This window comes from Xiphophorus couchianus, chromosome 2 (assembly GCF_001444195.1).
Source record: "Xiphophorus couchianus chromosome 2, X_couchianus-1.0, whole genome shotgun sequence".
NCBI classification, from domain to species: Eukaryota; Metazoa; Chordata; class Actinopteri; order Cyprinodontiformes; family Poeciliidae; genus Xiphophorus; species Xiphophorus couchianus.
The window spans coordinates 31,251,688-31,279,381 of NC_040229.1; the positions used below are offsets into that span (position 1 = coordinate 31,251,688).

At 40.5% G+C, this 27,694-nt stretch overlaps 2 protein-coding genes and 1 long non-coding RNA gene across 3 annotated transcripts in view; 2 read left to right on the forward strand and 1 right to left on the reverse strand.

Annotated features, from left to right (window-relative positions):
* Nucleotides 1–6,106, forward strand: part of glg1a (golgi glycoprotein 1a) — a 26,382-nt gene extending 20,276 nt beyond the window's left edge. The window contains exons 21-26 of the mRNA XM_028031460.1: nucleotides 14–115; nucleotides 671–778; nucleotides 954–1,074; nucleotides 2,718–2,824; nucleotides 3,912–4,075; nucleotides 5,299–6,106. Of these exons, the coding sequence (XP_027887261.1) occupies nucleotides 14–115; nucleotides 671–778; nucleotides 954–1,074; nucleotides 2,718–2,824; nucleotides 3,912–4,075; nucleotides 5,299–5,311 (615 nt within the window). The 3' untranslated portion in view covers nucleotides 5,312–6,106. The remainder of the gene's footprint in view (nucleotides 1–13; nucleotides 116–670; nucleotides 779–953; nucleotides 1,075–2,717; nucleotides 2,825–3,911; nucleotides 4,076–5,298) is intronic.
* Nucleotides 5,769–26,450, reverse strand: LOC114153128 (fibulin-7-like). Its single transcript, XM_028031470.1, has 7 exons — nucleotides 26,234–26,450; nucleotides 16,505–16,655; nucleotides 15,510–15,680; nucleotides 15,197–15,427; nucleotides 14,909–15,046; nucleotides 14,506–14,641; nucleotides 5,769–9,707 (listed from the first exon to the last, which is right to left on the reverse strand). The coding sequence occupies exons 1-7, from the start codon at nucleotides 26,327–26,329 to the stop codon at nucleotides 9,347–9,349; spliced, it is 1,284 nt and encodes a 427-aa protein (XP_027887271.1). The 5' UTR covers nucleotides 26,330–26,450; the 3' UTR covers nucleotides 5,769–9,346.
* On the forward strand, nucleotides 10,690–13,010 carry LOC114153136 (uncharacterized). Its single transcript, XR_003597280.1, has 2 exons — nucleotides 10,690–11,719; nucleotides 11,910–13,010. It is a non-coding gene; the product is annotated as an uncharacterized LOC114153136 (long non-coding RNA).
* Nucleotides 26,451–27,694: the final 1,244 nt, after the last annotated feature.

The following is a 27,694-nucleotide window of genomic DNA, read 5'->3' on the forward strand; positions in this document are numbered from 1 at the left end:
CTGTGTTCTGCAGCGTTTGTCTCCTGACTGTGAGGATCAGATTCGGGTCATCTTGCAGGAGTCGGCTCTGGACTACAGATTGGACCCTCAGCTCCAGATCCACTGCACCCAAGAGGTTTGCAGCTTTCTGCTTGAACACACACTCTACCACGCTTCCAAACCTGTTTGCTTCGTTATCCCATCACCTCCGGGGTTCAACAAAACCTGTTTCTAGTATTTTGCTTGGCGGCTGTTGCACTTGTGGGATTATAACAAATGAGAGTGAAAAACTTGAGTCGGTTAACACAGGTTGTTGTGTAGCCAACTGACCAGCAGGGGGAGGGAATGGTCTTAAAATATTCCTAGACCATGTGTTGTTGGTTGTTGAAGGTAAACCAGTCTATACAATGAAAAAAAAAAAAAAACTTGGCTAATGTTTACATTGTAAATGAACTGAATTGGTGTAGTGTAATCCAGTCTACTGTAATAAGTTACAGAGCAGAGTGTACTGGACGAAGCTGTCCAGTCATCATCACTGCTCTGGACCAACACATGAACATGAAGTCATTTTCCTGGATAGTTTCTCTTTCCACTGAGATGTATGATAAACGCCTGCATACAGAGCAGCCAAGAGTTTGTCTTTTTAAATGCATGTGTGTGAATAATTGTGTGTGTGTGTGTGTGTGTGTAGATTTCAAGTCTGTGTCCAGAGGAGGCAGCAGCTCAGGAGCAGACAGGACAGGTGGAGGAGTGTCTGAAAATCAACCTTCTGAAGATCAAACAGGAAGCTTGTAAAAAGGTGAAAGATCTGCTGACGAAGCAAAGCTTTGTTTCCTCTGGATAATCTTTCATTACGTATCAAGAGAGAACTGCAAATTAAGGAACAGAATTATTCCAGAACAGTTTTCCTACAGAGTCACTTCCTTTTCCCTCCGTTCCTTAACGCGTGTTCCTGCGTCCTGCTCCTCCCGCAGGAAGTGCTGAACATGCTGAAGGAGAGCAAGGCGGACATCTTTGTTGACCCTGTTCTCCACACGGCGTGCGCGCTGGACATCAAACACCACTGTGCTGCCATCCCACCTGGCAAGGGGCGCCGTGAGTCCTCACACACACACACACACACACACACACACACACACACACACACGCTCGCACACACACAGCTGCTGAGCGACTGGCACTTGTTCCTCGTATTGTTTGATTTCTCCTGTTATTTTTGGATAAACATTACAGACACATCTAGGTAGAGTGAAGCTAACCCGTACAGAAGCGCATTTGATCAAAAATAAATCTTCAAAATGCACAGTTTGATAGTTTGCTGTACTTTGGGTTTGTTTTTAGTTTTTTTAAATCTTTTATTATTATTCTAATATATATGACTCCTTGAATTTCAATGCAAAATCAGGCCTTAAAGTGAAGGGAAAAGGTAAATTGTTTTTTTTATTTTTTATTTTGTATTCTGCCCCCTTTGCTCTGATACTCTTAAATAAAATCCAGCTGAACCCTTTGCATTCAAAGGTCCCTTAATTAGTAAACAGGGTCCAGCTGTCTGTATTAATAGTAGTTTAAATACAGCTGCTCTGTCCTCAGGTTTCGGAAGTTGGACAAATGATTGGGGGGGGGGGAAGAGTAAAAAATTAACAAAATTTTACATTTTAAGCTTAAATTTTAAAAAAGTTGTAATCATGAAATCTCATTAGTTTTTCAATCATTGTTATAAAATATAAGTTGAAATAATTTATTGACATTATTTGTCATGTTCATCTTCCTTTCTGATTGGCTGCTAGTCAAATCTACTTTGCTCCTCGTGCTAACATAACTAGCAAGTGCGAAATGGACGTTTCTGTTGAGAAAAAGACTGAAAGACACACACACACACACACACACACACACACACACACACACAAACCCTAAAAAAATTAATTATATAACTGACGGCTCACAGTATAAAAATGAAGCATTTACTTTGTTTTGTTTTGAATTGTAGTTGTCCAGTTACATTTTAATGACCAGAAGAAACAAAACAGGAGGAATATGCTTTAGTTTGAAATGTTTCTTTTGTTACTGAACACAATTCATCTTAACTCTTGAGTTTCAGTGTGCTGCTTTATTGATTTAATTCAAATTATATATATATATATAAAAAAAAAAAAACTAAACTGAAAGAACGTCCATCCTGGTATATTTGTACGGAGCCCCCTAGAAGCTTTTTTGTGTTCCCTCACAATACTGAAAGTCTTTCAGCTATGTAAGGTTTTGTATGCTTGTTAGATATCTCATTAATGATATATTGAAGTTTTAGAACTTTTTCTATACAAACTTTCGTGCAAAAGCAAAACATGTCAATCATGGGCTTCCCATCTCTTTCCATCTCCTCTAAGGCATAAACAGAAACTTTCTGTTAGAAGGAAAATACTTATTGTCACGGGATAATAAAGTGATCTGACAGTTTTCTGTGTGTTTTTCAAAAATGTTGTTAGTTTGGTTAATGAAGAACAAGTAGTAACATTTGTTCTTTGCACCAAAGAGTTAAGAATGTCTAAAAACATTTTAAATGAGGCTCTTTAAAAGTATTTACAAATTTAAATTGACATTTATTATCATTGTAATTGTGGCTGTATTGTGAGTGAACGCAGAACATTATTTCCCCCCCGTGTCCACCAGGGGGCTCTGTATATCTATCAGTGAACATGCATCATTGCACAGTTCTGGGTATTGAAGCCGGCTCTCGTCCTCAGACATGTCCTGCCTGATGGAGGCGCTGCAGGACAAACGTGTCCGTCTGCAGCCAGAGTGCAAGAAGAGACTCCAGGATCGCATCGACATGTGGAGCTATGCTGCTAAGGTATGGCTGACCTCTGACCCCAGGCGCTGAGCCGTCTGCTCCGCCGTGCAGCTGCTCTCACGCAGGTTGAAGTTTTGGTTCCGGTGTGAAGCTATGGCCGACTTCTCACACCTGGCAGTGAATGTAGAGCTCTCACACACACTCTGCACAGCCGTGTGTGTGTGTTAGTTCTGTCCAGGAGGATTGACCCTCAAATTTAATTTCACACACAAGCTTTTTTTAAACTGCCGTGTTCTTAACCAAAGTCAGAGTTTTATGAACGCTGAGTGTCCGTCCCTTACAGCAGTCAGTGGACTGTGTTGTAGTTCAACCCTTCTAGGATAAATCGTGTCGGCGACGACGCAGCCAAATTTGCAGTACGGTAAATCCGCGACACTGAAAAATTCCAACAGTTTCTGACAGGGGAGACGTTGAGCTTTCAGCAAATATCGGGTTATTACGGTAATTTCATAGCAGGGAGTGAAATTAATCTGAGGGGCGCTCTTTAAATACACGGTAAATTATTGCGAACATAACTGCTAGATATTGAAAGTTCCTGTTGCTATGGATAAATGGGTAATATGTATTTACTCGGGAAATTTTGAAAACTGGGTACTATTAAAGCAAGCAAACATATCCAGGCGGAGGTTTGAAACTTAAGACTCAAAGGGTTGGTAATATTCAGGTATTTTTTGCAAACAGCCTGAATGATGAATCTGGTCATAAAAAAACGTCTTAACAAAAGAGAAGTGATCACAGAAATCACCACATGGAGCAGATTCCAAACGCTACATGATAGAATGAATATATTTCAGGTTTTTTTTTAGAAGACTGTGTGGAAATACCTTTTATTTAGAAATATGAACTCTTAGGCCCCAGCTAGAATAATTGATTTTTATAAATTATGTCATTTAAAAATGTTCCTATGTTTGATTTGGTAGCTGATTATTTTTTGTTCATTTCTAGGAAGGTTGTTGATTATCGACTGTTTGTCTTGTTTTTTTTATGTTCTCTCCAGTCGTGGTGAAATATTGCAGAAAGTCGTGTCTCTAGTTCTTAACCAGGTTCTGTTTTTTCTTTTTTTTTATCCTCCTGGTTTCTCCTCCAGGTGGCGCCAGCTGAGGGATTCTCAGACCTGGCCGTACAGGTGATGACATCACCGTCCAAGAACTACATCCTCACTGTGATTGGTACGGGTGTGGCCCTGCTCTTCCTGGTTGGGATGTTTTGTGGCAGATTCACAAAACGAGTGACTCAGGAGCTGAAGGACAGGTAAGCCCCGCCCACCCCGGGGGGGGGTCAGGAAGAGTTCACAGGAGAACCCACCGCCGCCTCTGAGGAATCCTCTCCACACACGGCCCATTTTTACCCATCAATTCAAAAAGACAAAACGAACAAAAAAAAAAAAAACACACAAAAAAAAACTGCAGCGTCCAACCTGATTTGTCCTCTTCATCAGGGTTTTTTTTTTTTAAATCACTGCTGGGGAAATGACATCACTCCCAAAGCCCCACTGGTGAACGTGGGTGTGACTTCCCACGTCTCATGAGTTTCTCCTCTCCCTCATTTTTGTTCCTGGTTGGATGTGTGGCGCCGCCTCTCGGTCTCCACCCGCCTCCCCGATGTCGATTCAGTATCCGTTTCCTCTCCTGCTCATCCTGAGGGGGGGGTCCGGGCCGGGTGGTGGGGCGCGGGGGGGCGAGGACGTGGCGGAGCAGGAGAGAGGAAGGATGAGCTCTCAGAACTGACTGGTGGAGAATAAAAACATTTAAAGTGTAAATGTGTAGAAAGTGGGATGGGATAAGGCTTGACTATAGAGATTTTAACAATGAAGCTGTGTCTCTTGGTGTGAGTGTTCGCTGTCCAGTCCTGTCCTTTTTGTCCCAACACTCTTCTTGGTTGTCGAACGGTTTTTGGGGATATTTTATTTTATTATTATTATTTTTTTTTTTCTCTGTCTTTGCCATGGGACTGCCAGGTAGGTGGCACCTACCAGCCATCTCTCAACCAAGCCGCACAGGATTAAAAGGGGAGCGAACACTTAGTCATATGTAAATATAAATATTTTGTTTTCCAACAGTGAACTGGTTCCTCCGTCGCAGCTTCCTGCTGCTTCCAGCCACTGTTAGCATTCCGTCTCTGAGCAGAGCAGCAGAAATCACTTCGGTTCTCATTCTTACACAAACTGACTCCGTTGGTATCAGAGGAGTCAGTCCAGACAGGTTGAGGCCTTTGTTCTTTTCTCTTTTTTTTTTTCTCTAGAAGAAACAATTTGGGCAGACTTTAAGAACAGATCATATTATTACAAAGATGTGAAGATTTTGTGTGAAGATGATACTGGAATCATTGCACAGTTTTTTTTTTTTTTTTAAATGTCAGTGAATATAAATGTTTTGTTATATCTTTATTTATTGTTTAATCTGTGTTTTTTTTGTTTTTTTTTCATTGATTTGAATGTGCTTTACTGTTGCCTTTTTTTTTTCTTTTTTTTTCAGCGAGGCTTTTTGAAGGGAGAAAGGAAAGAGACAGGCCTGAGTTCCTCCAGGCATCATCTTCATCCAGCAGCTTGACTGATGCGAGGGCTCGATGAAATGACATTTTCATTTAACCTTTTTATACATCAGAAATTTAAAGCTGTAGCTTAAGATAATGATTTGCTTTATTTTTTTGTGTGTATCAGTAAAAGCATTTTTAACTCTGTGGGTCTGCTGCTGGAGTTTGAGGCCTCAGCTGCTGAAAGCTCGACTAGTGGAGGTCTGGAGTTTGGGGGACAAAGTAGCAAAACCTGCTGGTTAAGATGCGTGAGTGTGTGTGAGAGAGAGAGAGAGCAGAACACAGAACAGCTAGATGACTGTCTGTGTTGTATGAACTTTTTTCATCTAGCCGATTCTTGAGGCACTCTGTAGCGAGTGCCGCCCTCGCCGCCTGCAACTCCACACTTTCTTCTCTCAACTGCCTTTTTTCAGTCTTTTCTTATTTTTTTTTTTTTATTTTTTTTTTTTAAATCAAAGTTGTGCCTAAAACGTCCCTGCATCTCCCATCAAATGACAGGGTTGGTCCGAGATGGACGATGTCCACATCGTGTGTTAATTATTGCCCGGTGTTTTGAACTGTGCAGGCGGTTTGGTCGTCTGTTTTATGATTCAGAGAGGTGATGGAAAGTCTTTTAAGTTTGTGATTGAATACATGGTTTCTGTTTGGACTCATGGAACTTCTCGTTCTTCACTGTTTTTGTCTCCTTTTGTTGCTCTGTACAGAAAACTATGGACAGTTTCTTATTAATAATAAAGTGTGCAAGGTTTCTATTCTGTCGTCCCGGTGTTTTCTCAGAACCGTCTTTGCAGTCAAGCACACAGGATGTAATTTTTGCTGTATGTACTTGCATTTCACAACACCATGTGGATCTGTTATAAATACTGATTGCAACAAAGGAAATGTTCCCAGTTTATTGAAAATGTAGTTATATTTGTGCTATATGCTTAGTGTGACTGGTGAGGTAATCGGGTGAATTCACACACTGATGTTCTCAAAGTTCTGCACAAAATTAAGAATAAACAGACAATTTCTCTCCAAATTATATTTAAAAAAAAAAATACTTACACTCATAAGCTAGTAAGTCAACTAATAAGGGAAATTACAAGTGGAAACTAAATTGTTAAAACCCAAAATAAAATATATATATATTCAGCTCTAGAAAAAAATGAAGAGCACTGCACTGAACCCCATGATGACAACAATAAACCTCATCATGGTTATTCCACCAAATATTGATTTCTGAACTCTTGCTGAGTTGGAACATTAGTATTGGTGTTTGTAAATGAATATGAACTGAAAGCACTGGATCCTTTTCATTCTTTTTGACCATTTCTCATTTTCTGCAAATGCAACATTTCTGCTTGGATTTTCAGAGACGTGTCAGTAGTTCATAGAATAAAAGAACAATATTCATTTTACTCAAACATGAACGTCTAAAAATTCAAATTTGAGAAACGGATCATTTTGCAGCAGTCTCTTAATATTTTTCCAGAGCTGTATATTCTGATGGCTGTTGGCAGAAAGGATCTCCTGTAAAGGACTGTGTTACAGCGGCTCTGTAGTGTCCAACTGAAGACTGTATGTTATGACGGCACATGTTCTTTTTTTTTTTATTATTATTATTGTATTTTATTTTATTCTTTGCACTGTAATCTCCAGAGGTAGTTAGTCCCCAGAACAGAACCAGCACTCAGGTTTATCAGGCTGTTGAGCCTCTTCTGTCTCTGATCCTGCTGCCCAAACAGATGGTGGCAGAAATAAAATCTAGATCTTAAATGAATTCTTCTGAACCTGTGCACGTTTAGCTGCCGCAGTTCTGCTGTTCTCTCTGCTGGCTCTCAGACTAACTGTAAGGACCACTGTGGAGTGCGGCCTGGTTTGTTGCACGAGGTTCTGTGTGTGAGGATTGGTGTTCATCTGAGTTGTGTGTTTTCATGTGTGTGTTCTGTCAGGTCAGTGGAGGCCCCTGGCTGCCTGACAAATCAGTGTAAAATTCTTCTATCCAACATGCCAAAACATCCCAGTTTTCACAGCACAAACGTACAAGTTATCTCTTAACCCTTTACTTCACCCGTAAAAAAGGGAATGGATAAGCAATGAATCCTGGAAATGATAGAGACGGTACATGACAACATGTTTGTTCTGCTTTCAGAGCAGCAAACATGCATGCATGTACAAAAAGACAACATAAATACTTTAGGTCATAATTTCAGTAAAAGTTTCAGTATGAGGCTGAAATAAACCTTCATTTATTCTTTCCTGCTCTTATAAATGCAGCCAGCATCACTGAAACATGAGATGGGTGGATGAGGGTCATCTTTTCAATCTTGATTTATTGACAATCCATCAACTGTGAAATCCTTCACTGGAGGAATTTTCACTTGATGGTGAACACATTCAGCAACACTCTGACCTCCTTCCTAAAATATCTGAGGAGGGTGGAGGGGTTCGCCCAGAGCGCCAAACAGGCTAGGACCACCTCTACTTTTTTTTTTTTTTTTTTTCTGCTTGTACAAAGAAAAAAAAAAAAGTACATGGCGTTAGTGAGCATTACACGCGTGTGAATTGATTACAAGTGTAAAAGTTGTGCCGACCTTCCTGTTTAAAGTCAGATTCTGCACGTGTGGCTGGCTGTCGTCATGGAGTGTCGGAGAGCAGGAGCCATGAAAAATGATCAAGTTTGAAAAGAGTCTTTTTCTAAAAAAAAATTTTTTTTGTCCACTTTTTATTTCAACTTGGGAGCTGTGACCATGTCTGAAGATAAACCTCTATAAGCAGAGAAGGAGCGTAAACATGGTTACTCTCTTCCTTTATACGCTACATCAGTTACAGACCAATGAACAGATAAACACAAATCCACAATGTTATAAATTCCCTTAAAATGAGAGAAAAGAAATCCACACTAGTAGGAACAGAACCTTTCTTCTGACCAGGATGATTTTATATATACTGTGTATATAAACTCTGGTTGGAGGATCAACCTGAATTGAACGAGCTGCAATACATCAGCGCTTTACAAGAACATGCACATTTATAAATGCTTACTGGGTTTTGCTGAATGTTAGCTCATATTATCCATCAGGCAGTATTTGTCATTTTAAATATGAATTGTTTTTACTGCACACTTGGTTTCTTTTTTCTTAGCCGTCTGTGTGATCAAATGTAAAACCTCTCGAGTCTGTTGAGGCGCTGGAGGCAGAGCCAGAGGAAAGGGGGGTCAGCAGCCTTTGCTTCAAACAAAAACACAGAGTAAGACTTGCGTTCTGTTTCAGCCATTTCTGCTCATGTTGTTAGATTTCAGAACCATTTTCAAAAGAAACCAACACAAAACTTCACAAGTAAGCATTAATCATTAACTGTAGCTTGGTTGACCTAATAAAATAACCATTTTGTGGTGGTTCATGTGTGAGCCGATTAAGTTGCACGTTTTTAAACCCAGTGGTTTCTGAAACCTCTTCTTAAGGCTTGGTGAAAACCGAATGTCTTGCACCGACGCAGTTGATCCAAATGGTGAAGCTGAGTTACATCCTCACCAGGTCATTATGTTTGGCAGAGGTCGGCTTAATGATCCATTTATTTTATCAGGGTGTGTTAAACCAAGAAAGATCCTTCAGAACAATTGACTGTTCCAAACATTTTCACCAGGATTTACCAGGCAACATCTATAGCAATATTAGTCTGTGTGAAGAAAGAAACAAATATTGTTGTCCCTCTTTAAATGAGAGCGTGTTTAAAGCTGTAGAAAAGGTTCACTAAGTCTATATGTAGAATGAACGACTACACATGTTCATAGCTAAGTGGTCATGCTGAGTCAACAAACACAGATAATAATAAAAAAAAAAGTGCTGCGAGGTCACCAGCTAATACTACAACTTTTCTAACTACTACATTGACAAACGAACAAAAAGATGATGTCTCTGAAAATCCAGGTCTCAGTATCACACCAAACTCTTATGGTATCCACTGAATGGTTAATGGTCCACGGACTCCTCTCGCTTGTCCTCCCTGCTAGAACATGTACGGGGACACAAACAGGGTGACCTTGGTGAGGTAGCGGCCTAGCAGGGCGTTGTTCTCCAGCTCACTCATCTCCACCTCGGCCTCCAGCGTGGCCGGCCCGTTGATGGACGTCACCAGGAGGAGAGTCCCGGTCTGCCGACCCGAGCGCTGCACACTGAAGTGGCCGCGACCATGGCTGCCGGCCAGGCCGAACCGCAGCGTGTCTCCCAGCACGCGGGCTGCCGACACCCGGAAGAGGACGCGAGGGGCGGACATGTTGGACACCACAGCGAGAAAGTGGAAGGAGATGGAGTTTGGAGCTTGCGTGCACGCTCTGTCCCCCAACATACACGGATTCCTCTCACAGCGCCTGGAGAGACACAGTCATTCTCAGTTAAAGCATGTTTGTTAAATTCATTTAGCTGGGCTTTCCAGCTTCTTCAAAGCAGATTTAGTTTCAAGTTCTCTTTGCACATGTCGTTCAGTAAACAACAAAAAAGGTTTCATGGTGACGTTTTCTGGCTGAGGACGATTGAAACGGAGGTATGGCAGAAAGAGGCCTTCTCAGTTCTGCAGTTTGTAATGTAAAGATGAAATATTTGTTTTACTCCAGTCTGGTGGGACTTTAACTAGGACCATGCTTTGGTCAGATGAGACTGAGATTTGGGTTTTTAGCACAGTGTGTGGATACGCTGCAAAACAAAGTATAAATATTCCAAAAGGCGACTCGCTCACACCGGTAACAGATCCAACCTTTAGGGCGACGATGCTGAGTTCTTACAAACACAGCCATGTTAGCGTGCTGGCACGATAAAAAATAATTGTTATACCAGGAAGCTTTGATTTGCTCACTGCTTGAATGGCCACATTGACTTTATATTATGTGGACATTGTTGGTTTGTTTTACTGGTTGGCTACTTTCTGGCAAACAAACGGTGAACACCTGATCCACTGATCTGGGAGTCTGGATGATTAAAGGGACCGTGTTATATAAAATCTACTTTTTAAAGCATTACATCATGTTATAATGTTGTTCCTTCATCAAAACATACAGGGAGTGTTCCCTTGATTCTTTCATGCATTACTGAAAAATCCTTTAATCTCCCATGACAACCATTCAGCTTTGCAAAGCACTAGGGGTAACCGAGCTTTTGCTGCTCCTCCTCGGAGCTGCAGCTTCCAAGCTTCCCCCACGACTCCCTCACTCAGCTCCTTCAGACTAGCCAGCAGCAATTAGCAAACACCTGGTAGGACTTTGCATCAGCGGAGCTCATCATAGGAGCTACTTCTCAGTGCAATGCTGATAAAAAGGGTTGGAAAGAGCAGGATTTCCTTAGACAGAGACAGAGACCCAATTTAAATGTTCTTTTAAGTCATACAGCATTTAGAGCAACTGAAGGTAACAAAGTTAATTGATTTTGTTATAAAATTATACTGTGTGGCTCATAGCACTGAGCCTTTAAAGGAAATGGCACACTGGTAAAGCCAGATGTATCCCTCTCCGCTCAGGGAGAGTGAAAGCAGCAGAGATACCAGGCTGTGGGTTTGATCAATCTGCATCTTACTTCCCCATCTTACTTGCTCTTCTTTCAAAAAGATTTCCAAACAAGCCCTGTGCTCCAGGTCACCAGATACAGCAGTGGCAGGTTATGTTGGAGCATTGATTAATGTGCTATCGGAGGGAAACAAACATTCCCCGAACTAAAGATTTACCTGATTTACCTGAACTTGTCATCAGTCCAAACACAAGAAAAAATGTTTCGCCCATCAGTTTCTAATGGTAGACATTTTCTTTTGGGCAGCAGGTCATGATTTATTTTACAAATTGAAATGCTATTTAAACCATTTTTTGCAGAAAGGACCAAAGTAGGAAACAATAATAAATAATGGTGCTTGGAATGCAGCATTTGCATTCATCCAGCTTCAGCTTGTAGATAAGTAGGGATTTAAATGAGGGTTGAAAGCCTTAACATGTGACTTTGCTTTAACAGCTGGGTTGTGTTTAGGCATTGCTGCCTCGTCATGCTTTTGCAGCTCGATTATGATGCGCTTTTATGCGTTTGTCCTGAAAAATCCCCCACTGACCGGTTATTTTCAGAAGCTGTCTCTGGTGGTTGCGCCACAACACTGTTCTCACCACAGTCATGATTTAGCAGTAGGAATAAATTGAAACCTTGAACGTAGTAAACATCTCCGGTGTCAAAGATAGCTTGATGCCTTTGACCAGTCAGGTTGGCTGAAGCCTGAGTTCTGCAGCTCATGTTTGGCCAAACCTCAGTCTCAGCCCAGCGTGGCTTGCAGAGCAGCTAAGTGCTGGGTGCAGAGGGGAAGTGGTTGACATGCAGGTTGAGCTCATTGTTCTCAGAGCGACAGTTCCCAGAGGTAAGAGACTTGTGGTTCTCTTTGTCTCTTTCTAATCCCTCATTATCATTCCTTTCCTGCTGATGGCTGTCATTGTGCTCGCCAAGTTATTTTGTCTTGTTTATCTCAAGGCACTTAGTTTGTCCGCTTCTCATTAGAAGTCAAGCATTGTTTTATTTCTGATGGTTGACAGGATTTACTGTCCCATCAGGCTCCTGGGCACAGCTGACGCCTGCAGTCTGGGCCTGGAAAATGTATTAACAGATGAAGATTGAATGTAAGTCAACTTTGTTGAATCATTTGCAGAATCTATGAAGGTTGTGAAGCTGTGCTAACGTTGGCTTTACACAAATCAACATTTGCATCTACTTGCCTCAAAAAGTACAAGTAGACCCCAAAATATTCGTATTTCAAGCAGATTTCAATAAAAAAAATGACTTAAATTCAAATATCACGTTTGCTGAATTATTGTTTTTTGAGGCATCTGTCAAAAGACAATAAAATAATATATTAGCATTGCCGTCCTTTTGGTTTTCCCACTGGCATTGTGACCAATTAGGATGACCTCAAGCAGTTCGAGGATGCAGGGTCTCATTACCATCACCCTAATCTGCACAGATCCACTCACACGTTATCTCTGCTGATTACTCTGCCTACGCTGCTTTTTGAAACAGCGATTAATAAACAGAACTGAGAAGTAGAAGTAGTTTTAGTGCAACGGACATTTTACTTCTAATTGAGTAGTATTTTGAGGTAACGTTTTTTCTAAATGAGCTTCTCAGTTCTAGTTACTTCGCTGAATAAAAAACCGAGTGCGTTTTAATCAAAAGCGCACAGACAGACACGAAACGTTTCGGGGGACAGCTTCATCCCATCTGCTGAGCCGGCCACATTTGGAGGTCAAACAAAACCTCCAAAAACAAACTTCTTGGCCAAATAAAGGTCACCGCCTGGATTTAACCAATAAATAGACACAAGCCTTTAATGAGGATTACTACTGCAGCAGCAGCAGATCTTTTAACATCAGCTGACGCGATGAGTAGCTTCTCTTCCAGCCATGTTGAAAGACATCAGTCTGTTCATGACATGTCAGATCGTTGGCATTCGTCAAGCAGGAGATTGCAGAAACCACTAAAATCGGGTTAAGAATGGATCTGTATTTAAAACCGGGAGGGAAGTGGAGAACCGTCGCATGTGAGGAAAAAAGGGTTGTCACTATCCACCATCATAGAAAAACAAATCCTGATGTGAGATCACCTAAAGGTTTGGTGAAATCAAATCAGGAAAAAACAACAACAAGTAGAATCCAGGACTATGTTTAATGGTGAAAGTTACAGCTCAACGGATTGGGACCGAAAGGTGGTGTTGTCGTAGGTAACCACTAAATAATGAGGCTAACCAGAGGAAATGGTGAGTACACACAAAGACTGAGCTCTGGAGCAATGGCGTGACGCGCTCCAGGGCGATGGTGCATCAGGGAGGAAGAGAGGCAGAAGACGTGATGACCCATCATATCTAGTGCTTCCTGTACAAACCTGTGGAGGCAGTGCTGTGGCCTGGGGTTGCTGCAGATGGTCAGGTCTAAGGTCGGCAACATTCTGTGCCAAAAATAATGAGATCAGCTGATGACCTGAATGTACCAGGTTATTCCCTCAACAGACCTTTTCTTTCTTTCTTCTTCTCTGATGGCATACAGGCACATTCTGAGACGACAATGTCAGGATTCATTTGACTCAATTTGTAAGACGGCGGTTCAAAGAAACAGGAGACATGATATTAATTCCTAGATACTCATTCATAGATTGGTCACCATTGAACCCAATGAACCAGCTGGAGAAGGCTTTGAGTAGTGGTGGATGATGTAAGATCATTGACGATCATCAATGAAAGATCTCGGTGAAATGAATACAACATGATATGGATATAAATCTAGTGGCTTATCAAAACAATGCTTAGGAGTTGACCTTTTTATTTTGGCCAGGTGGCCAACATCTATTGACTTACTGTCAATAAAGCAGATTGCATTGCTTTAACATACAAAAAAATTAAGAGACCATTTAAAATAATAAGTTTTTCTGATTTTTACTTTTTATAGGTTTATGTTTGAGTAAAATGAATATTGTTCTTTTATTCTGTGAATTACTGACGACATGTTTCTGAAAGTTCCAAGCAAAAATGTTGTATTTATTTGCAGTAGATGAGAAACGGTCAAAATAATAAAAAAAGACACAGTGCTTTCAGACCTCAAATAATGCAAAGAAAACAAGTTCATATTCACTTAGACACAACAATATTAATGTTTCAGCTCAGGAAGATTCAGAAATCAATATTTGGTGGAATAACCAGGAGCTTTTTAATGAGGTCCAGTGCAGTGATACTCTTCATTTTATCCAGAGCTGTTTACGTACATTAACTTTTGTAAGTATCAGTTTTAAAAGCTTTGCATCTGGAAATCTATATTTCTTCTGCCTGAATTTGGTATTTTGAATAATTTTTATTTTACTTTATTCTTTAAAAATACTAAAATTTGTCCATAACTTGCATGTTTTGCAAATTTGTACCTTTTTATCAAACATTTTCTTACTCTTATTTAAATATTACTTGAGTATTGTTTTCAGAATCATTTTTATTTCTAGTTGGGTAAAAATACATAAGCAATTCTGAGAGCAACTTTTGACGACTCCTGATTGTTACTTGAGCTCAAAAGCTTATCGGTTCCTCTCCTCCTGGCTGCAAATAACACGAACTAAGCACAGAGTTGGGAATTTCAGGTAGAGCAGGTGAATGTAGGTGATGTTTGTCCTTACATGGGAGACGTCTTGATGTATGTGACGTTTTTTGTCTTGGGACACTTCACCGTCACGCACTGGAAACCTCCAAACGTGTTCACACACAGCCGGTCTGCTGTGCAGTTGTGCGAAAGGTTTTCACACTCGTCGACGTCTAGGAGCAAAATGTCAGAAGTGAGACAAGCGTGCATCAAAACATCGGCTCCCTGGCCTGATGCCCATTCAGTCTGCCCTGTCCAGATGTGATCTAACGGCTAAAGTCAGGGATTCCCAGTCCCAGTTCCTTGAGAGTTTCTCTCCTACAATTTGGATCCGTCTGACACACCACAATCAAACAAGTATCTTGTCACCAGGAACCCCTGCGGAGCTGAACAACTGAATACTGATGCTGGCAATCGGCCGTTGCGATTCGGCTGCTGACCTGTGCAGCTGCGGCCGTCTCTGGACAAGCTGTAGCCGGGCGGGCAAACACAGTGGAAGCTTCCGGGTGTGTTCACACACTGATGGATGCAGAGACGGCCAGGCTGCGCCAGGGGGAAAAGATGACACTCGTCGATATCTAAAACACACACACACACACGCACACATACACACACACACACACACACACACACACACACAAGCCTGTTGTGGATTCCATAGACTGACTGATATTGAAGATTGATGTTTAATTTTTTATTTTTAAACTGTTTCTGAGGAGCAGCCATACCTGTGCAGATGTTATTGTCTCGGCCTGATATGGTGAAACCAACGTCACACGTGCAGTGAGTCGAGCCCAGGAAATGTGTGCAGTTGGAAGGCCGGATGGAGGAGGAGAGCGAGGAGGGTGTCGGGGATGAAGCCGAAGAAGATGAGGCTGCTGTGGAGGAGGCAGATAAGGCGGCGAAGGAGGACACAGCTGAAGAGAAGGAAGCCAAGGAGTTGGCGGTGCTGTTAAGTCCTAAAGAGAACAAAGAAATGACAACGTGCCGATCCTCCATCTGGCTCGATTTATTTTATTTTATTTTATGTGTGTGACTCACTTCTGCACATGGGCTGTTGTCCACTCCACTTCAGAGAGTCCAGACACACGCGGGTTCGTGGGCCTATCAACTCGTAGCCGGGCTTACAGAGGAAGTGGACCTCGTGTCCCATAGCAAACACTCTGCCCAGTCTGCGTCCGTTAGCCGGGGGGTCAGGCTTAGGGCAGGACGCTGGAAACAAACCGGGAGGGTTTCGCTCACATTACGTTCAGAAGGTTTCAGAACCTTCTGAACGTTCTGTTTAGTTTCTGCACCGCTTCGGTCATTTAGATTCATATGGAAATACAGTCTGGTATTTAGATGAACTTGAATTCATTTTTAAAAATGACAGTTTTACTGCCCTTTGGCACAGATGTAGCTTGCGAACAGACAAGGAACGCATATTTGAACTCCCAAGCTCACAGGGTTTACTGGCTGGGGACGGTGAGTCTTATTTAAACAAGAGGCCAAAACGAAGAAGAAAGTAAAAAAGAACAGGAAGATCAAATACTTGATTTAGACCAGGGTAAAAAATTAAAAAAATTCAGATAATATAGACCCTAATTTAAGTACGTTCTACTGCTGCCTGCCTGGACATTGATAAAGACCTGAAAATTGTGAATAATGTAAAGAAAAATAGAAAAAAGGTGAAAACTACAGCAAAGAATATTCAAAAGCTGCACTGGAAAAATGTGATTATATGAAAGCAAAGATATTTTAAAATTACATTATTAACAAGTTGTTGATGTAATCATAGTTTCACTTGATTGTGTTTTCTATGTTCTATAGGTTGGAAGTGTCAGACTGTTTATTGAAAAAGGGTAAATATTCTATAAATTTTTATCGAATCGTTTTTCGGACTGGGGTTTCTAAGTGACTGGAATCACCTACAAACTGTTGGAGGGAATTGGTTGTTTTTTTTGTCATCGTTGACGTGTTTTGTGGCAAAGCGTGTATGCAGAGACGATAAGAGAGACCACGTCTCCTCGTTTTCCTGCAGCTTTTTGCATGTTTACCCATTTTAAAGAAGGCCATGGTGCTGTTGTGCAGGCTGTTGATCTTCTTCCTGAGGGAATGCAGGCCTTGCTGGTACGATGTCTCGTGTAGCGCCAACATCTTCTCTACCTGCCGCAGTGAGTTCAGTAGATCGTGGGTGGATGGACACTCCTGTGGACAGGATGACGACACTTCAGAGGACAAAGTCCACTCAGAAGTAAAAAAGCTACAGGCAAACTGTGAAAAACTCTTATCAGCCAGCAATGTCTCTCTGTGGGCGTGTGTGTGTGTGTGTGTGTGTGTGTGTGTGTGTGTGTGTGTGTGTGTATGCACATCCAGAAATGTTAATAAAATATGAACCTTTCCACAGAAAGAGGAGCCCAAGTGTCACCACTCTAGAAATTCTTTGAAGTTCTCTGTACACAGTGTTATCTCAGATTGAATGGAGACTCATTTGAACACTTTGGAGAAACAAACATCTGGTTCTAATTGTGAAATGATGTGAAAGTTGGTGTGTGTGTGACTGTGTGGATTATTAGCCCCGGCTCATCTGCAGATATGTGAAGGGATACCACTGATGGAAAGATGAATATTATTGTGGAGCGACTGGCTCAATATCTGTCCTCCAAACAGAATGTTGGTTCTATGACAATTTCCTCACACACACACCCACACACCCTTGCACAACCTCCCCACACACCCACACCCACACACACCCACACACAACCTGACTCCAAGTTCCCTACCAATCAGTGGTATAAACGTGCACTGAAAAAAGAAAACAGTTTCACCAATTTAAATGAATTGATTCAACTGGTAACAAGTAATTCAATTAAGTTCATCCAACTTCATTTATTAAGTTGGTTTAACTTATCTAATTTAAGTCAGTCTTATTGAAACCATTTAGTTTACTTCAAGTGAAGAACTAAACTAATAAAGAATCTTTTTTTTTTGGCTCAGGCGATCAGTAGTTATATGGCTGAGGTCACCAGGCCAGGAATCGAACCTGCGACAGGACTAAGGTCTCTTTATGTGAGCTGTGCTCCACTCCTGCACCACCGCAGCGTCACAGTCGGTACCAGAGGATCTGTCTCTGGTGAAGCTCCTGTCATGATGTCAGACGTCAGGATACGAACGCAGCATTGAACTTAATTGTTTTAAGTAAAATCAAAGTAAAAGGTTCCTTCAAATTAACATTTTTTTAACTTTCAAGTTAATTCAACACAAAACAAGAAAGTTGTCATCACTAAACCAAAAGAATTAAGTGAGATTAATGTAAATAAGTCCATAACATGAACTGAAGCCCAAATACACTTTCTAGAGTGTGTAAATGTCTTTGGATGAATGTAGCTCTTCAGTAGTCGGTGATTAAAACGTGCTATAAAAAAATTCCGTCCATTTCCTGAACGGTCGTGATTATTTTGACAGGATGATGATGGATTTCAATCTGCAGAACTTCTAGAAGTGGAGCTACAAAGTGTGTGAGTTTGCTTTGCCTCCCCTGCTTTCTATGAATGTGTGTGTATGAAAATGTTTGAAGCATCATGAAGGAAATGAGACACCAAAGAGTCCAACTAGAAGGAGGAGACAAATGAACTTTTTTTCATGATCACAGATTCATGTCAAGATAAATACACATAATATAGTGAATGCACATATTTCACATAATATTTAAACATTGGATCTAAATGAAATTATGATTGCATAAGAGTGATGATTAAACCTTGTGTTCCATCAACAATAGATTTATTCACATTCTGATGCAAAAAGCAGAAAAGAGTTTGACTGAACTTGTAACAGGAAGTAAAGACTAAAACAATTTGAAGAAAATTATGGAGAGAGCATTTAGGACATTTTCTAAAATATTGTCAACTAGTTTTTGACCACAATGGGTTTATGAGACAGAATATAGGTTTTATAAGACTGATAGAAAACTTCCTTTTTTTTTTTTACTTAAGTAGATTTAGTGTACCTCCCGACCCCTCTGAGGGACAAGGGTGTAAGAAAATGGATGGATGGACAGATTTAGTGCTCAAAAACACAGCAGATGAAAAACATATGCATCGAGTGTGTCTTTAATCAGAAAACATATTCCTCAAAGGTCAAATTCTACCCAGGATCAGAACTCTACTTCTAGAAAAGTGTGTGTTATTCTTTTTGCAGACTCGAACTATTTGGGTTACATGTAGAAAGTTGGAAGTTGTTTTCTACAGCTGCATCAGAACCAGACTGTCTCTCCCCTTGTTGTTAATTCTTTATCTTTGGTATAAAACTCATGTGTTTCTCTGCCTGGCAGAGCTTTTCATCCAGACCTGCTTCATTACTGATTTTTAAATCTCTCTGTATTGTGCACAATACATGAATAAACCTGATTGAGTGATTTCACCTGAACAGTGCTTGGAAATAGTATTTTTTCCACGACAATTTGGTGCCGTGACCCGGATCCCTGGACTGGACATCCGAGGACGTCGACGAACATCGTTTTGGTTCCAACCTGGACTAAACTCCAGCCTCAAACCTCAATTTAAGAGAAAAGGGCTGTTGGTCGGCTCCACGGCTCCAGTGCTGAGATCAACGAACTCAAAACCACTGTTATCAGGTGGGATACTCACTCAGGCTAATAAATAAATTTAACAAATTCTAAATTATTAAATATAAAATAGTAAGGGATCCGATAAGCCTTTCACCCTGGGGAATAGAGATTGACGCTGTTAAGAGGAAATGTTGGGTTAAAATCCCACGGGAAAAATAAAACAAAATGAAAATTAAAAAAAATAAAATAAACAACAACAACAACAAAAAAAAACCTAAGTGGGGGGTGAATCTGCCCCCGACAGCCGGTTTTTAGGCCGAGGGAAATAAAGAAATAAAGGGAACCACGGGTTTCCAGGCTGAGAGTCCTAGTGAAAGTCCTTATTGGTGAATAAGGCAGGTATTTTCTTGAGTTTTGGTTTTCTAAACCTTTAGAGAATCCTAAAGACCTTTATCAGAAATAAAGGCCCCTCTTAAAGGAGTAAGAGGCAGAGCGACCACAAAGCTGATTTGTTGGATTCTGCGAAGACGTTTGCAGTCTAAAGAGGAAATCCCACCCAATTCAAGAAGAACGGGTCAACGTGGTTCCAGAACGCAATCTCCTCCTCAGGGTGAATTGTTTGACTATTTGATAATGAAATATTGAAAAGAAAAAGCAGGGGAACGAATAAAGAATAAAAATGCTGAACATAAAATCTTTCTTACTAAATTACAGACCTTAATATGGTAAAACAAAATTTGTCTTATTTTTTTTTCCTCTTTGGATAAACAATATTATTTTATTTCTTACAAAGACTCAATCAATCAATCAATTTTATTTATAAGGGACCCTTTCTTACTACCAGCAGCTCAAAGAGCTGTACAAACAATTTCCCTCAGGTTTCTCTGATGATCATGCAAAAGGTTAAAATAATATTCATAAAATACATATGTATAGAAAAAAACAAGGAAAACTACAAAACAAGCCCTAATCGACTTCTACTTGTTTCTTTTCTTTCCCTCTGTCTGAGCCTCGCTGCAGTGCATCTGACCTCTGACCTCAACTCCTCAAACCTGTCCTCCCATGGACAAGATGATGTCCCTTCTACAAAACCAGCTGATGAAAGAGACCAAGAAGATCAAGAAAATCAAGAAGATGAAGAAGACAAAGACGACCTCTATCACCTCCAGGCTCTGAAGTGTCTGTTGATCCTAATTTTGTTTTTGACACCAGAGAACTGATGGAACATTTACATTCAGGGGACGACTGTCGGTCTCCTGTTGGACATTTGGACTGAAACTGTGTGTAACTGAACTTTTAAAACTCTCCGCTGTCCTGAATCAGCGTGGAGAAGGAAAAGATGAACAAAGCTTCAGAGCTGTGAGAGAAAAAGACTCTGAACTGTTGATGCTTGTTTCATCTGTGGACAACATGGACATTGACTGAGGGACGATCTGGACAACCCAAAGATCCAACGCCAGGACCAGTTGGACTGACAGGAAGCCAGAGGAGAGAGACGGGGGAGGATTTTGCTGCAGCGACGCCGGAAAGAGGAGGGGGAGAGGAAAGAAAAGAGACGTTTAAGATAAGTGCCGCACACACACATACAGCTATATAACACACACATACGTACAGCGATAAGACACACACACATACAGCTATATAACACACACATACGTACAGCGATAAGACACACACACAGTTATATAACACACACACTGCCACTGCAACGAAGACTGCTTGCTACTAACCCTGTACACATTTAGAATTATTTAGCGAGAAAAGATTGACTTCAATAGAGTTTGGTGTCCCTGCTATCTTTGAGTCCTGAACAGAAGAACCAATATTAACGGTCCTTTAAGGGTCCATGAACCATAGATTGAGAAACTGTGAAGGGAAACTACAATAACTGTAGTTCTGTAACAAAATGATGCCATTGAAATATAACAAATAAGATGTTGGAGAACATTTTAAGCAAAATTATGGTTCTGAAAGAAAAGTTAAAATAAATAAATAATTTAAAAGCTGAACTGTTGCAGATACAGACAGTATATACAATGTTATCAATGAGAATCACAAAGTGGTCCTATATAAAATACCAGGGTCCCTTGACTAAACATTTTAAAGATTTCTTTCCTTCCTTTTGAAAATCTATGCTGAGTTACATAAAATAATACAAAATAAAATAAATATTTTTTTTATTGTTAAGAATTACAGATCCTTGCTACTGCAGTGTTTCTAATATTTTGGTATACCATATAATATTTGGTTGCGTTTGAATTGAACAGAAGAAAATCCCTATAAAATACAGCTGTGATCAATTTGAACTTAGAGGTTAAAAGATCTTTTGTTGTCCTGGAACTATTAGTTATGAAAAAATTAAAAAATAACAGTAAATAATGAAGTGCTTCAGCAGAAACGTGATCGATTGGTTGCTATGATCCTAAATTATATTGAGATCTCTTTTGTATGTGTACACATAGTGTAAAACTTAAAACAGGATCCTGTACATTGGAGTTGAATTCAAACATTAATGTATGTTGTTGAAAAGAAAATTTAAACTCTTTGAAGCTTCAGTAAATTTGGTAAATTCAATTTAAGAAAATATACACAAAATAAGGACTGACTAAATGTTTGATTGATGGACTTTTGACTGACTCCAAATTCTGACAGTAACGTTTGTTTGTGTCTGTTTTATGTTGGGGTGACTGTTGTTTGTATATTTTGTGTTACTGAACATTGTTTACTGGACTGATTGATTGAGAAATTTAAGTTCTTAAAGAATTATTGCATGAGATGATTTGAGATCTTAGGTTATTTTCAAGATGGTGATTTGAATGAGTCTCTTGTTTTTCCTGTTTCTGGCAAAGAAGAGCTGCTTGCTGGCAGCAGCTCACTTGACAAAAAGTATACATGTCCAGTAATATGTGCCCAGTAAATCTTGTAGGGCGAGATCTGATGTGCTGGTTAGGGATTAATCTGATCTCAACACTGGTAGGTGTAAACGTTGCATCACATTCCAATTGGACTCACACAGCTGTGCAATTTGACTTATCTGCTCTAAATTATGTAGATGAATATAAGCTTCCAAATTCGACTCTTTCACAACAACTTCTTGAAGAAGTGAAAACTTTAATCTCTCCTTTTCCCGATGTTAAACAGCCTGATGAATTAAGCTGCATTTTAAATGTTTATTAGGAGCTGATTATGATTATGAGACGTGATGGTTCTGAGCTCCTTCTGAGAAACTGTCAACATCTGCTTTGTTTTGGATCACACACACAGCGGGTCTGGCTGTCTCTCTCTCAGCAGAGATAATTGTTTTTGTGTTCCTGACTCTTACCCACACATTCCTTTGCAAAATCACAACATTACCATGAAGTGATGTTGGGACATTTCTTCATGCATGTAAAAATGAAACCGATTGGATCGTTTCACCTACTGATCCAAATGTAATGTTTTCTGAACGAATGTCAGCATTCAGAAAGTCGTATCATTGCACTGTCTAAAAAAACCGTGGAATTGATTCCTGCCACAGATACAAATTTTGAAGCATGTTTTTATCTCAACCAGATCTCTATTACCAAAAGTGCTATCTAAAAAAAAAATATTATTATTAAAGTTCCTGATGATTTTTGGGCTAAAAAAAGAAATATGATGTAGGTCAAATTAATTAAATAATTAGACTAATTAAATTTTGAATTTGAAGGAAAATTATGGACTTTTACCTGTTTGTGTCAAGGATTTTGATGTTTTAATGCTTTAACTAACCCTGATTTTGTGCTGTTTGTTTATGGCTCTGCATCATGTGATCCATCCATTTTCTGTTCACCCTTGTCCCTAATGGGGTCGGGAGGGTTGCCGGTGCCCATCTCCAGCTACGTTCCGGGCGAGAGGCGGGGTACACCCTGGACAGGTCGCCAGTCTGTCGCAGGGCAACACAGAGACATACAGGACAAACAACCATGCACACACACACTCACACCTAGGGAGAATTTAGATAGACCAATTAACCTAACAGTCATGTTTTTGGACTGTGGGAGGAAGCCAGAGTACCCGGAGAGAACCCACGCATGCACAGGGAGAACATGCAAACTCCATGCAGAAAGACCCCGGGCCGGGAATCGAACCCAGGACCTTCTTGCTGCAAGGCAACAGTGCTACCAACTGCGCCACTGAGCAGCCATCATGTGATCCTGTTACTGTTTTTATTATGTTACTTATTGCCAACTCTGTGACTAAATGACTTTTTTTTTTTAACTATTTGAGGATGGACTTCATTGAGCTGTCCCCTGCTAAGGGAAAGACATTTTTGCTTTTTATTGTTTGCATGTTTAGCAAATAGCTGGAAGCTCTCAGGGACAGGGCCTTCCTTCCACTTCTGTCCGTGATGATGCAATGTTGTCTTACTGTCAAAACCTCTCAAATACGCTTTCTCAAGTTTTTCAGACGGTGAAACACGCATGGCCACCTCCTGTCGAGATGCCACTCCATACCATCAAGCCCCGTGATTGGGTCGTGGTGAAAGACTTCCGGAGGACGCATTGGAACTCCAAACGCTGCCGACCATTTCAAGAGCTGCTCATCACACATACGGCTGTTAAGGTCGCGGAGAGGGCGACGTGGATGAACGCCAAGAGGATCGAGACAACGCCCATCCTGGTGTCCAACAGCCAACAGAACATCAGACCAAGGAGGACGATGCGCAACTTTCTGGATGAGGACAACTTACTTTACTGCTGCTGGTGTTAAGTGCTAGTAACCTCTGACACTGCAGACAGCCACGTTTAATTTCCTGGTTCACTGAAATACCTTCATTACAATTGGTGTTAAGTGCTGGTAACCTCTGACACCCAAACCTTCAGGAAGAGGAAAAAGATGAAACAAAGGAATAAGGAAGAGACAAACATAACAACAAAACATTGGTTGCTTTTGTACGTTGAAAAGGCTCCACAACCAAAGAACTATTGCTGGTCCACTGGTGAGTGGTCGAGGTGGGGAGTGAAGAATAAATATATACAGTACAGACCAAATGTTTGGACACACTTTCTCATTGAATTCAATGAGAAAGTGTGTCCAAACATTTGGTCTGTACTGTATATATATTAAAAGAGTTCCTGAGAGAGAGAAAGAAGGAAAAACAAGGACGTTCATTATGACAGCGATCACGTCTTCATCTTGTTTCAATTACAGACCTTTGTGTTGGTTATTTCTAATTTTTTGTTGTTTGTTTGTGTCACTCAGGTGCTGGTGTTTCTTTCCCTCTGCTACGGTAGAAACGTTTCCGCTACATGAACTGCGAGATATTAATTGGCTGTCTACTGTTGACTTAAACCTTAAACACTCCACTCCTTACACCTTGAATTTGTGGTACCGCTATGCTAAGTATATTGCTCAAAAAAGGTCAAATTGCTATGTTTGTTTTTTGTCTTTAAATGCTGTTAATCATTGATATTTTCAGGCTAGTATCCTAGCTTAGCTTTCCTATACTGCTTTGCAATTCACAGAAATGTCTATGCTTCACAAAAACAAGTGCCTGTCCTTTCTGCATGTTCTACATATGCAGTTATGATTTGATTTAACATTTTGTTTCATCTGGAAATATGTTACTTTTTTTTCTCTTATTTTCATGATTATGGATTGTTGTTGTGATGTGGTTTAGATTGAGTTATGCGATTATATATAAGTTTTCTATTGAGCTTGTGGTTTTTTTTGTTTTGTTTTGACACTGATTTTTTGTTGTTGTTTGTTTTTCTTTTTAAATGTTTTTTATTGTTAATTTTTTTTCTCCTCCGTAATTAGCTTTTGTGTTACGTCTTTTCTTTCTCTTGGTTTTTTTTCTGTCTTCAATCATTGGTATGATTAAACCTCCACAGTTTTCCTGGACAGAACAGAGGACCGCCTCCCTGGCATGGAGGGGCTGCAGGATAACTTTTCCTACCAAACACAGTGATATTATTGCAGGGTAGACGAGGGAAATGCCGGTAGGTTTTTTGTATCTTGCTATATGTTTCTTTTGTTACGTCTTCCAGGATAGTGTTGTGTTATGTCTTATGACTGAGGAGGGAAATGTGTGTTGATTAATATTAAATATTATCATATTTATTTATAATCAAAAGGGGGGAAATGTGATGGAAAAATTACATTAAGGTCACATCTGCTAGTCATGTTATATGAATGATTGTGAACTCTCACCAAAAGAACTATTTGGGTTACATGTAGAAAGTTGGAAGTTGTTTTCTACAGCTGCATCAGAACCAGACTGTCTCGCCCCTTGTTGTTAATTCTTTATCTTTGGTATAAAACTCATGTGTTTCTCTGCCTGGCAGAGCTTTTCATCCAGACCTGCTTCATTACTGATTGTCCTACAAACTCTCTGTATTGTGCACAATACATGAATAAACCTGATTGAGTGATTTCACCTGAACAGTGCTTGGAAATAGTATTTTTTTTCCACGACACTCACACTGCCGGCTCTGTATCTCCGCCGTGATGCAGGTGGGAGGTTGTTACATCAAGGTGAGGTTTTCGAAGCTACAGTAACGCCTGAGTGTAAATAGCAGCAGACATGGCAGCTGAAACCTCCGGGTCTGAAGTCTGCTCGGATTCTTCTCTGCTGGTTTTGTGAGAGGAGCTGAGCTGTGCATGGTGGGCTGCTCTACATGCAGACGACCCCCTGCTGCTTGAAGATGCACTTTTTACAATGGAAATGTAACAATTATTCATTTGAACATACTTTACTCATGTCCTTATCAATGAACAGTCTGATCTCACAATAGCTTACTGGCAAACTGACTAAGTTATATATAGCTTTTCTAGTCATACTTCACACACAATACCATTCACACACACTCGGTGTTTTGCTCAGGGGCTCATCCGAATGTGAGCAGAACTGGACTCAAACCAGCAACTTCCAGTTCACAACACAACTACTCTTCCCACCGATCCTCAGGATGATAATAATGGATTTTCATCCATTACTGGATAATAATAGATTGTGACATTTTAAACTTTAAAGAACAGGGGGGAAGCTGACTGAGTTGTTTGCACATCACCTGTCATCAATCAATTTTGCTGCAATTCAAATCAGTTTGACTTAGATCTACGTCTAAGAAACAACAAAATAATTCTCACAAAAAGAATTAGCGTCCAACATGGCAGCTGGAGGAAGAACTCTGAAGAGGTTAAATGAGAAATCAAAGAAGCAGTCGCCTGTTTGGAAGTCTTCTTTACTCACCTGAGCAGAAAGCAGCCCGAAGTGATGAAGACTCATCATTAGAACCATGACCCGAACAACCTTCATGCTCAACACAAACTCCATCGTCACACTCATCAACCGGCTCCGGATGAACTCAGTGATCTGCAGATCAGCTCTGTGCGTCCGGCTCCTGCAGCGTTTCTCCCAAACTGCCAAACTTTGTTCTAGTGAAGATGCCAAATTTCTCCTCCCTGGACTGACAGCACCTCCTCCGCCTCCACCCGCCTTTTTGTCCAAATCTTCCTGGCTGGGAGGAGAATGAAGAGGACTGAGGCGCCCACATCTGGAACACGCTCGGCTGCTTTTTTAGATTCATCATTGTCCCCTCAATTAGACGCCTAAATTAGAAGGAAAGGTCCACTGCTTGTGGTGCCTTTTAATCATCACTAGCCAAACAAAGCAGTCACAAAGCTGACTATTTCAGTTTCACTTTGCTGCTCTACTACTCTAATTATTGCAGCTATAAAACTTCACTTTAATTTTCAAATCCTGAACCTCCTGCCCAGCAGTCGAGTATATAATGGGCTGCTAATGACAGAGGAGAGACTGAATGCTCAGGCCGAAGTTACTACCCCTCAGTCAACACTCCACCCAACACCCTCACCCCAAATTGGAGATTTGTGCCAAAGTCATAAAAAAGTAGATCAACAGATTTTTTTACACAAACACAAAGGGCTGCTACTGAGAACTCCTGGAAATGGCTAGAGAAAGTTAGACAGTACGGAAAAGTAGATTCACTTTTCAGGGCTCTCTTCAGCCAGAGCACCAAGGCGAGAGGTCAGAACCTACCACATCACACAGAGTCCAGCATGCTGGGCCACAGCTAAAGATGCCGACGTGAAGCAGTGCCGCACACACAGTTAAAGGAGTGTGGCTGTTAGGAACACACACAGGGATGGTAAAGACCGAAACCCTCACCATACCGTGTATGGAAAACGCGTCTCAGCTCACGAAATATGACATTAATGGATGAATGTTAACGAGTAGGTTAAAAACATCAAAGTCTAAATCCAGTTTATTCTTAACAAATATGGACTCAAAACACTAAATAAATAACAAAAATGTTCTACACACATATTCAACTTAACTGTAGTTTGTGTTTTCCTAGCAGATTGTGCCATTTTACAGTAAAATCAAGTATCTGTGACAACTTCAGTTGTTATAAAAATGCCATCTATATAAAATATGATTCAAAAGAAACTTTACTGCGTGATTTAATGCTTTGAAATTGGGCCTGTGTCTTTTTGAAAACGCCTGCTCTTCCTGAAACTGAGGAGGAACTGCGCCTTGGAGGCGGGGCTAGGTCCATCCAGGCCTTTTGCACAGCTGTATGGTTGCCATGGAGACGAAAGGATTTCTCAAACATGCATGAAAGAGTCGAGATGCTATTCCAGGTATGTTTATGATGAGAGAATAACATTATAACATGATGTAAACTTC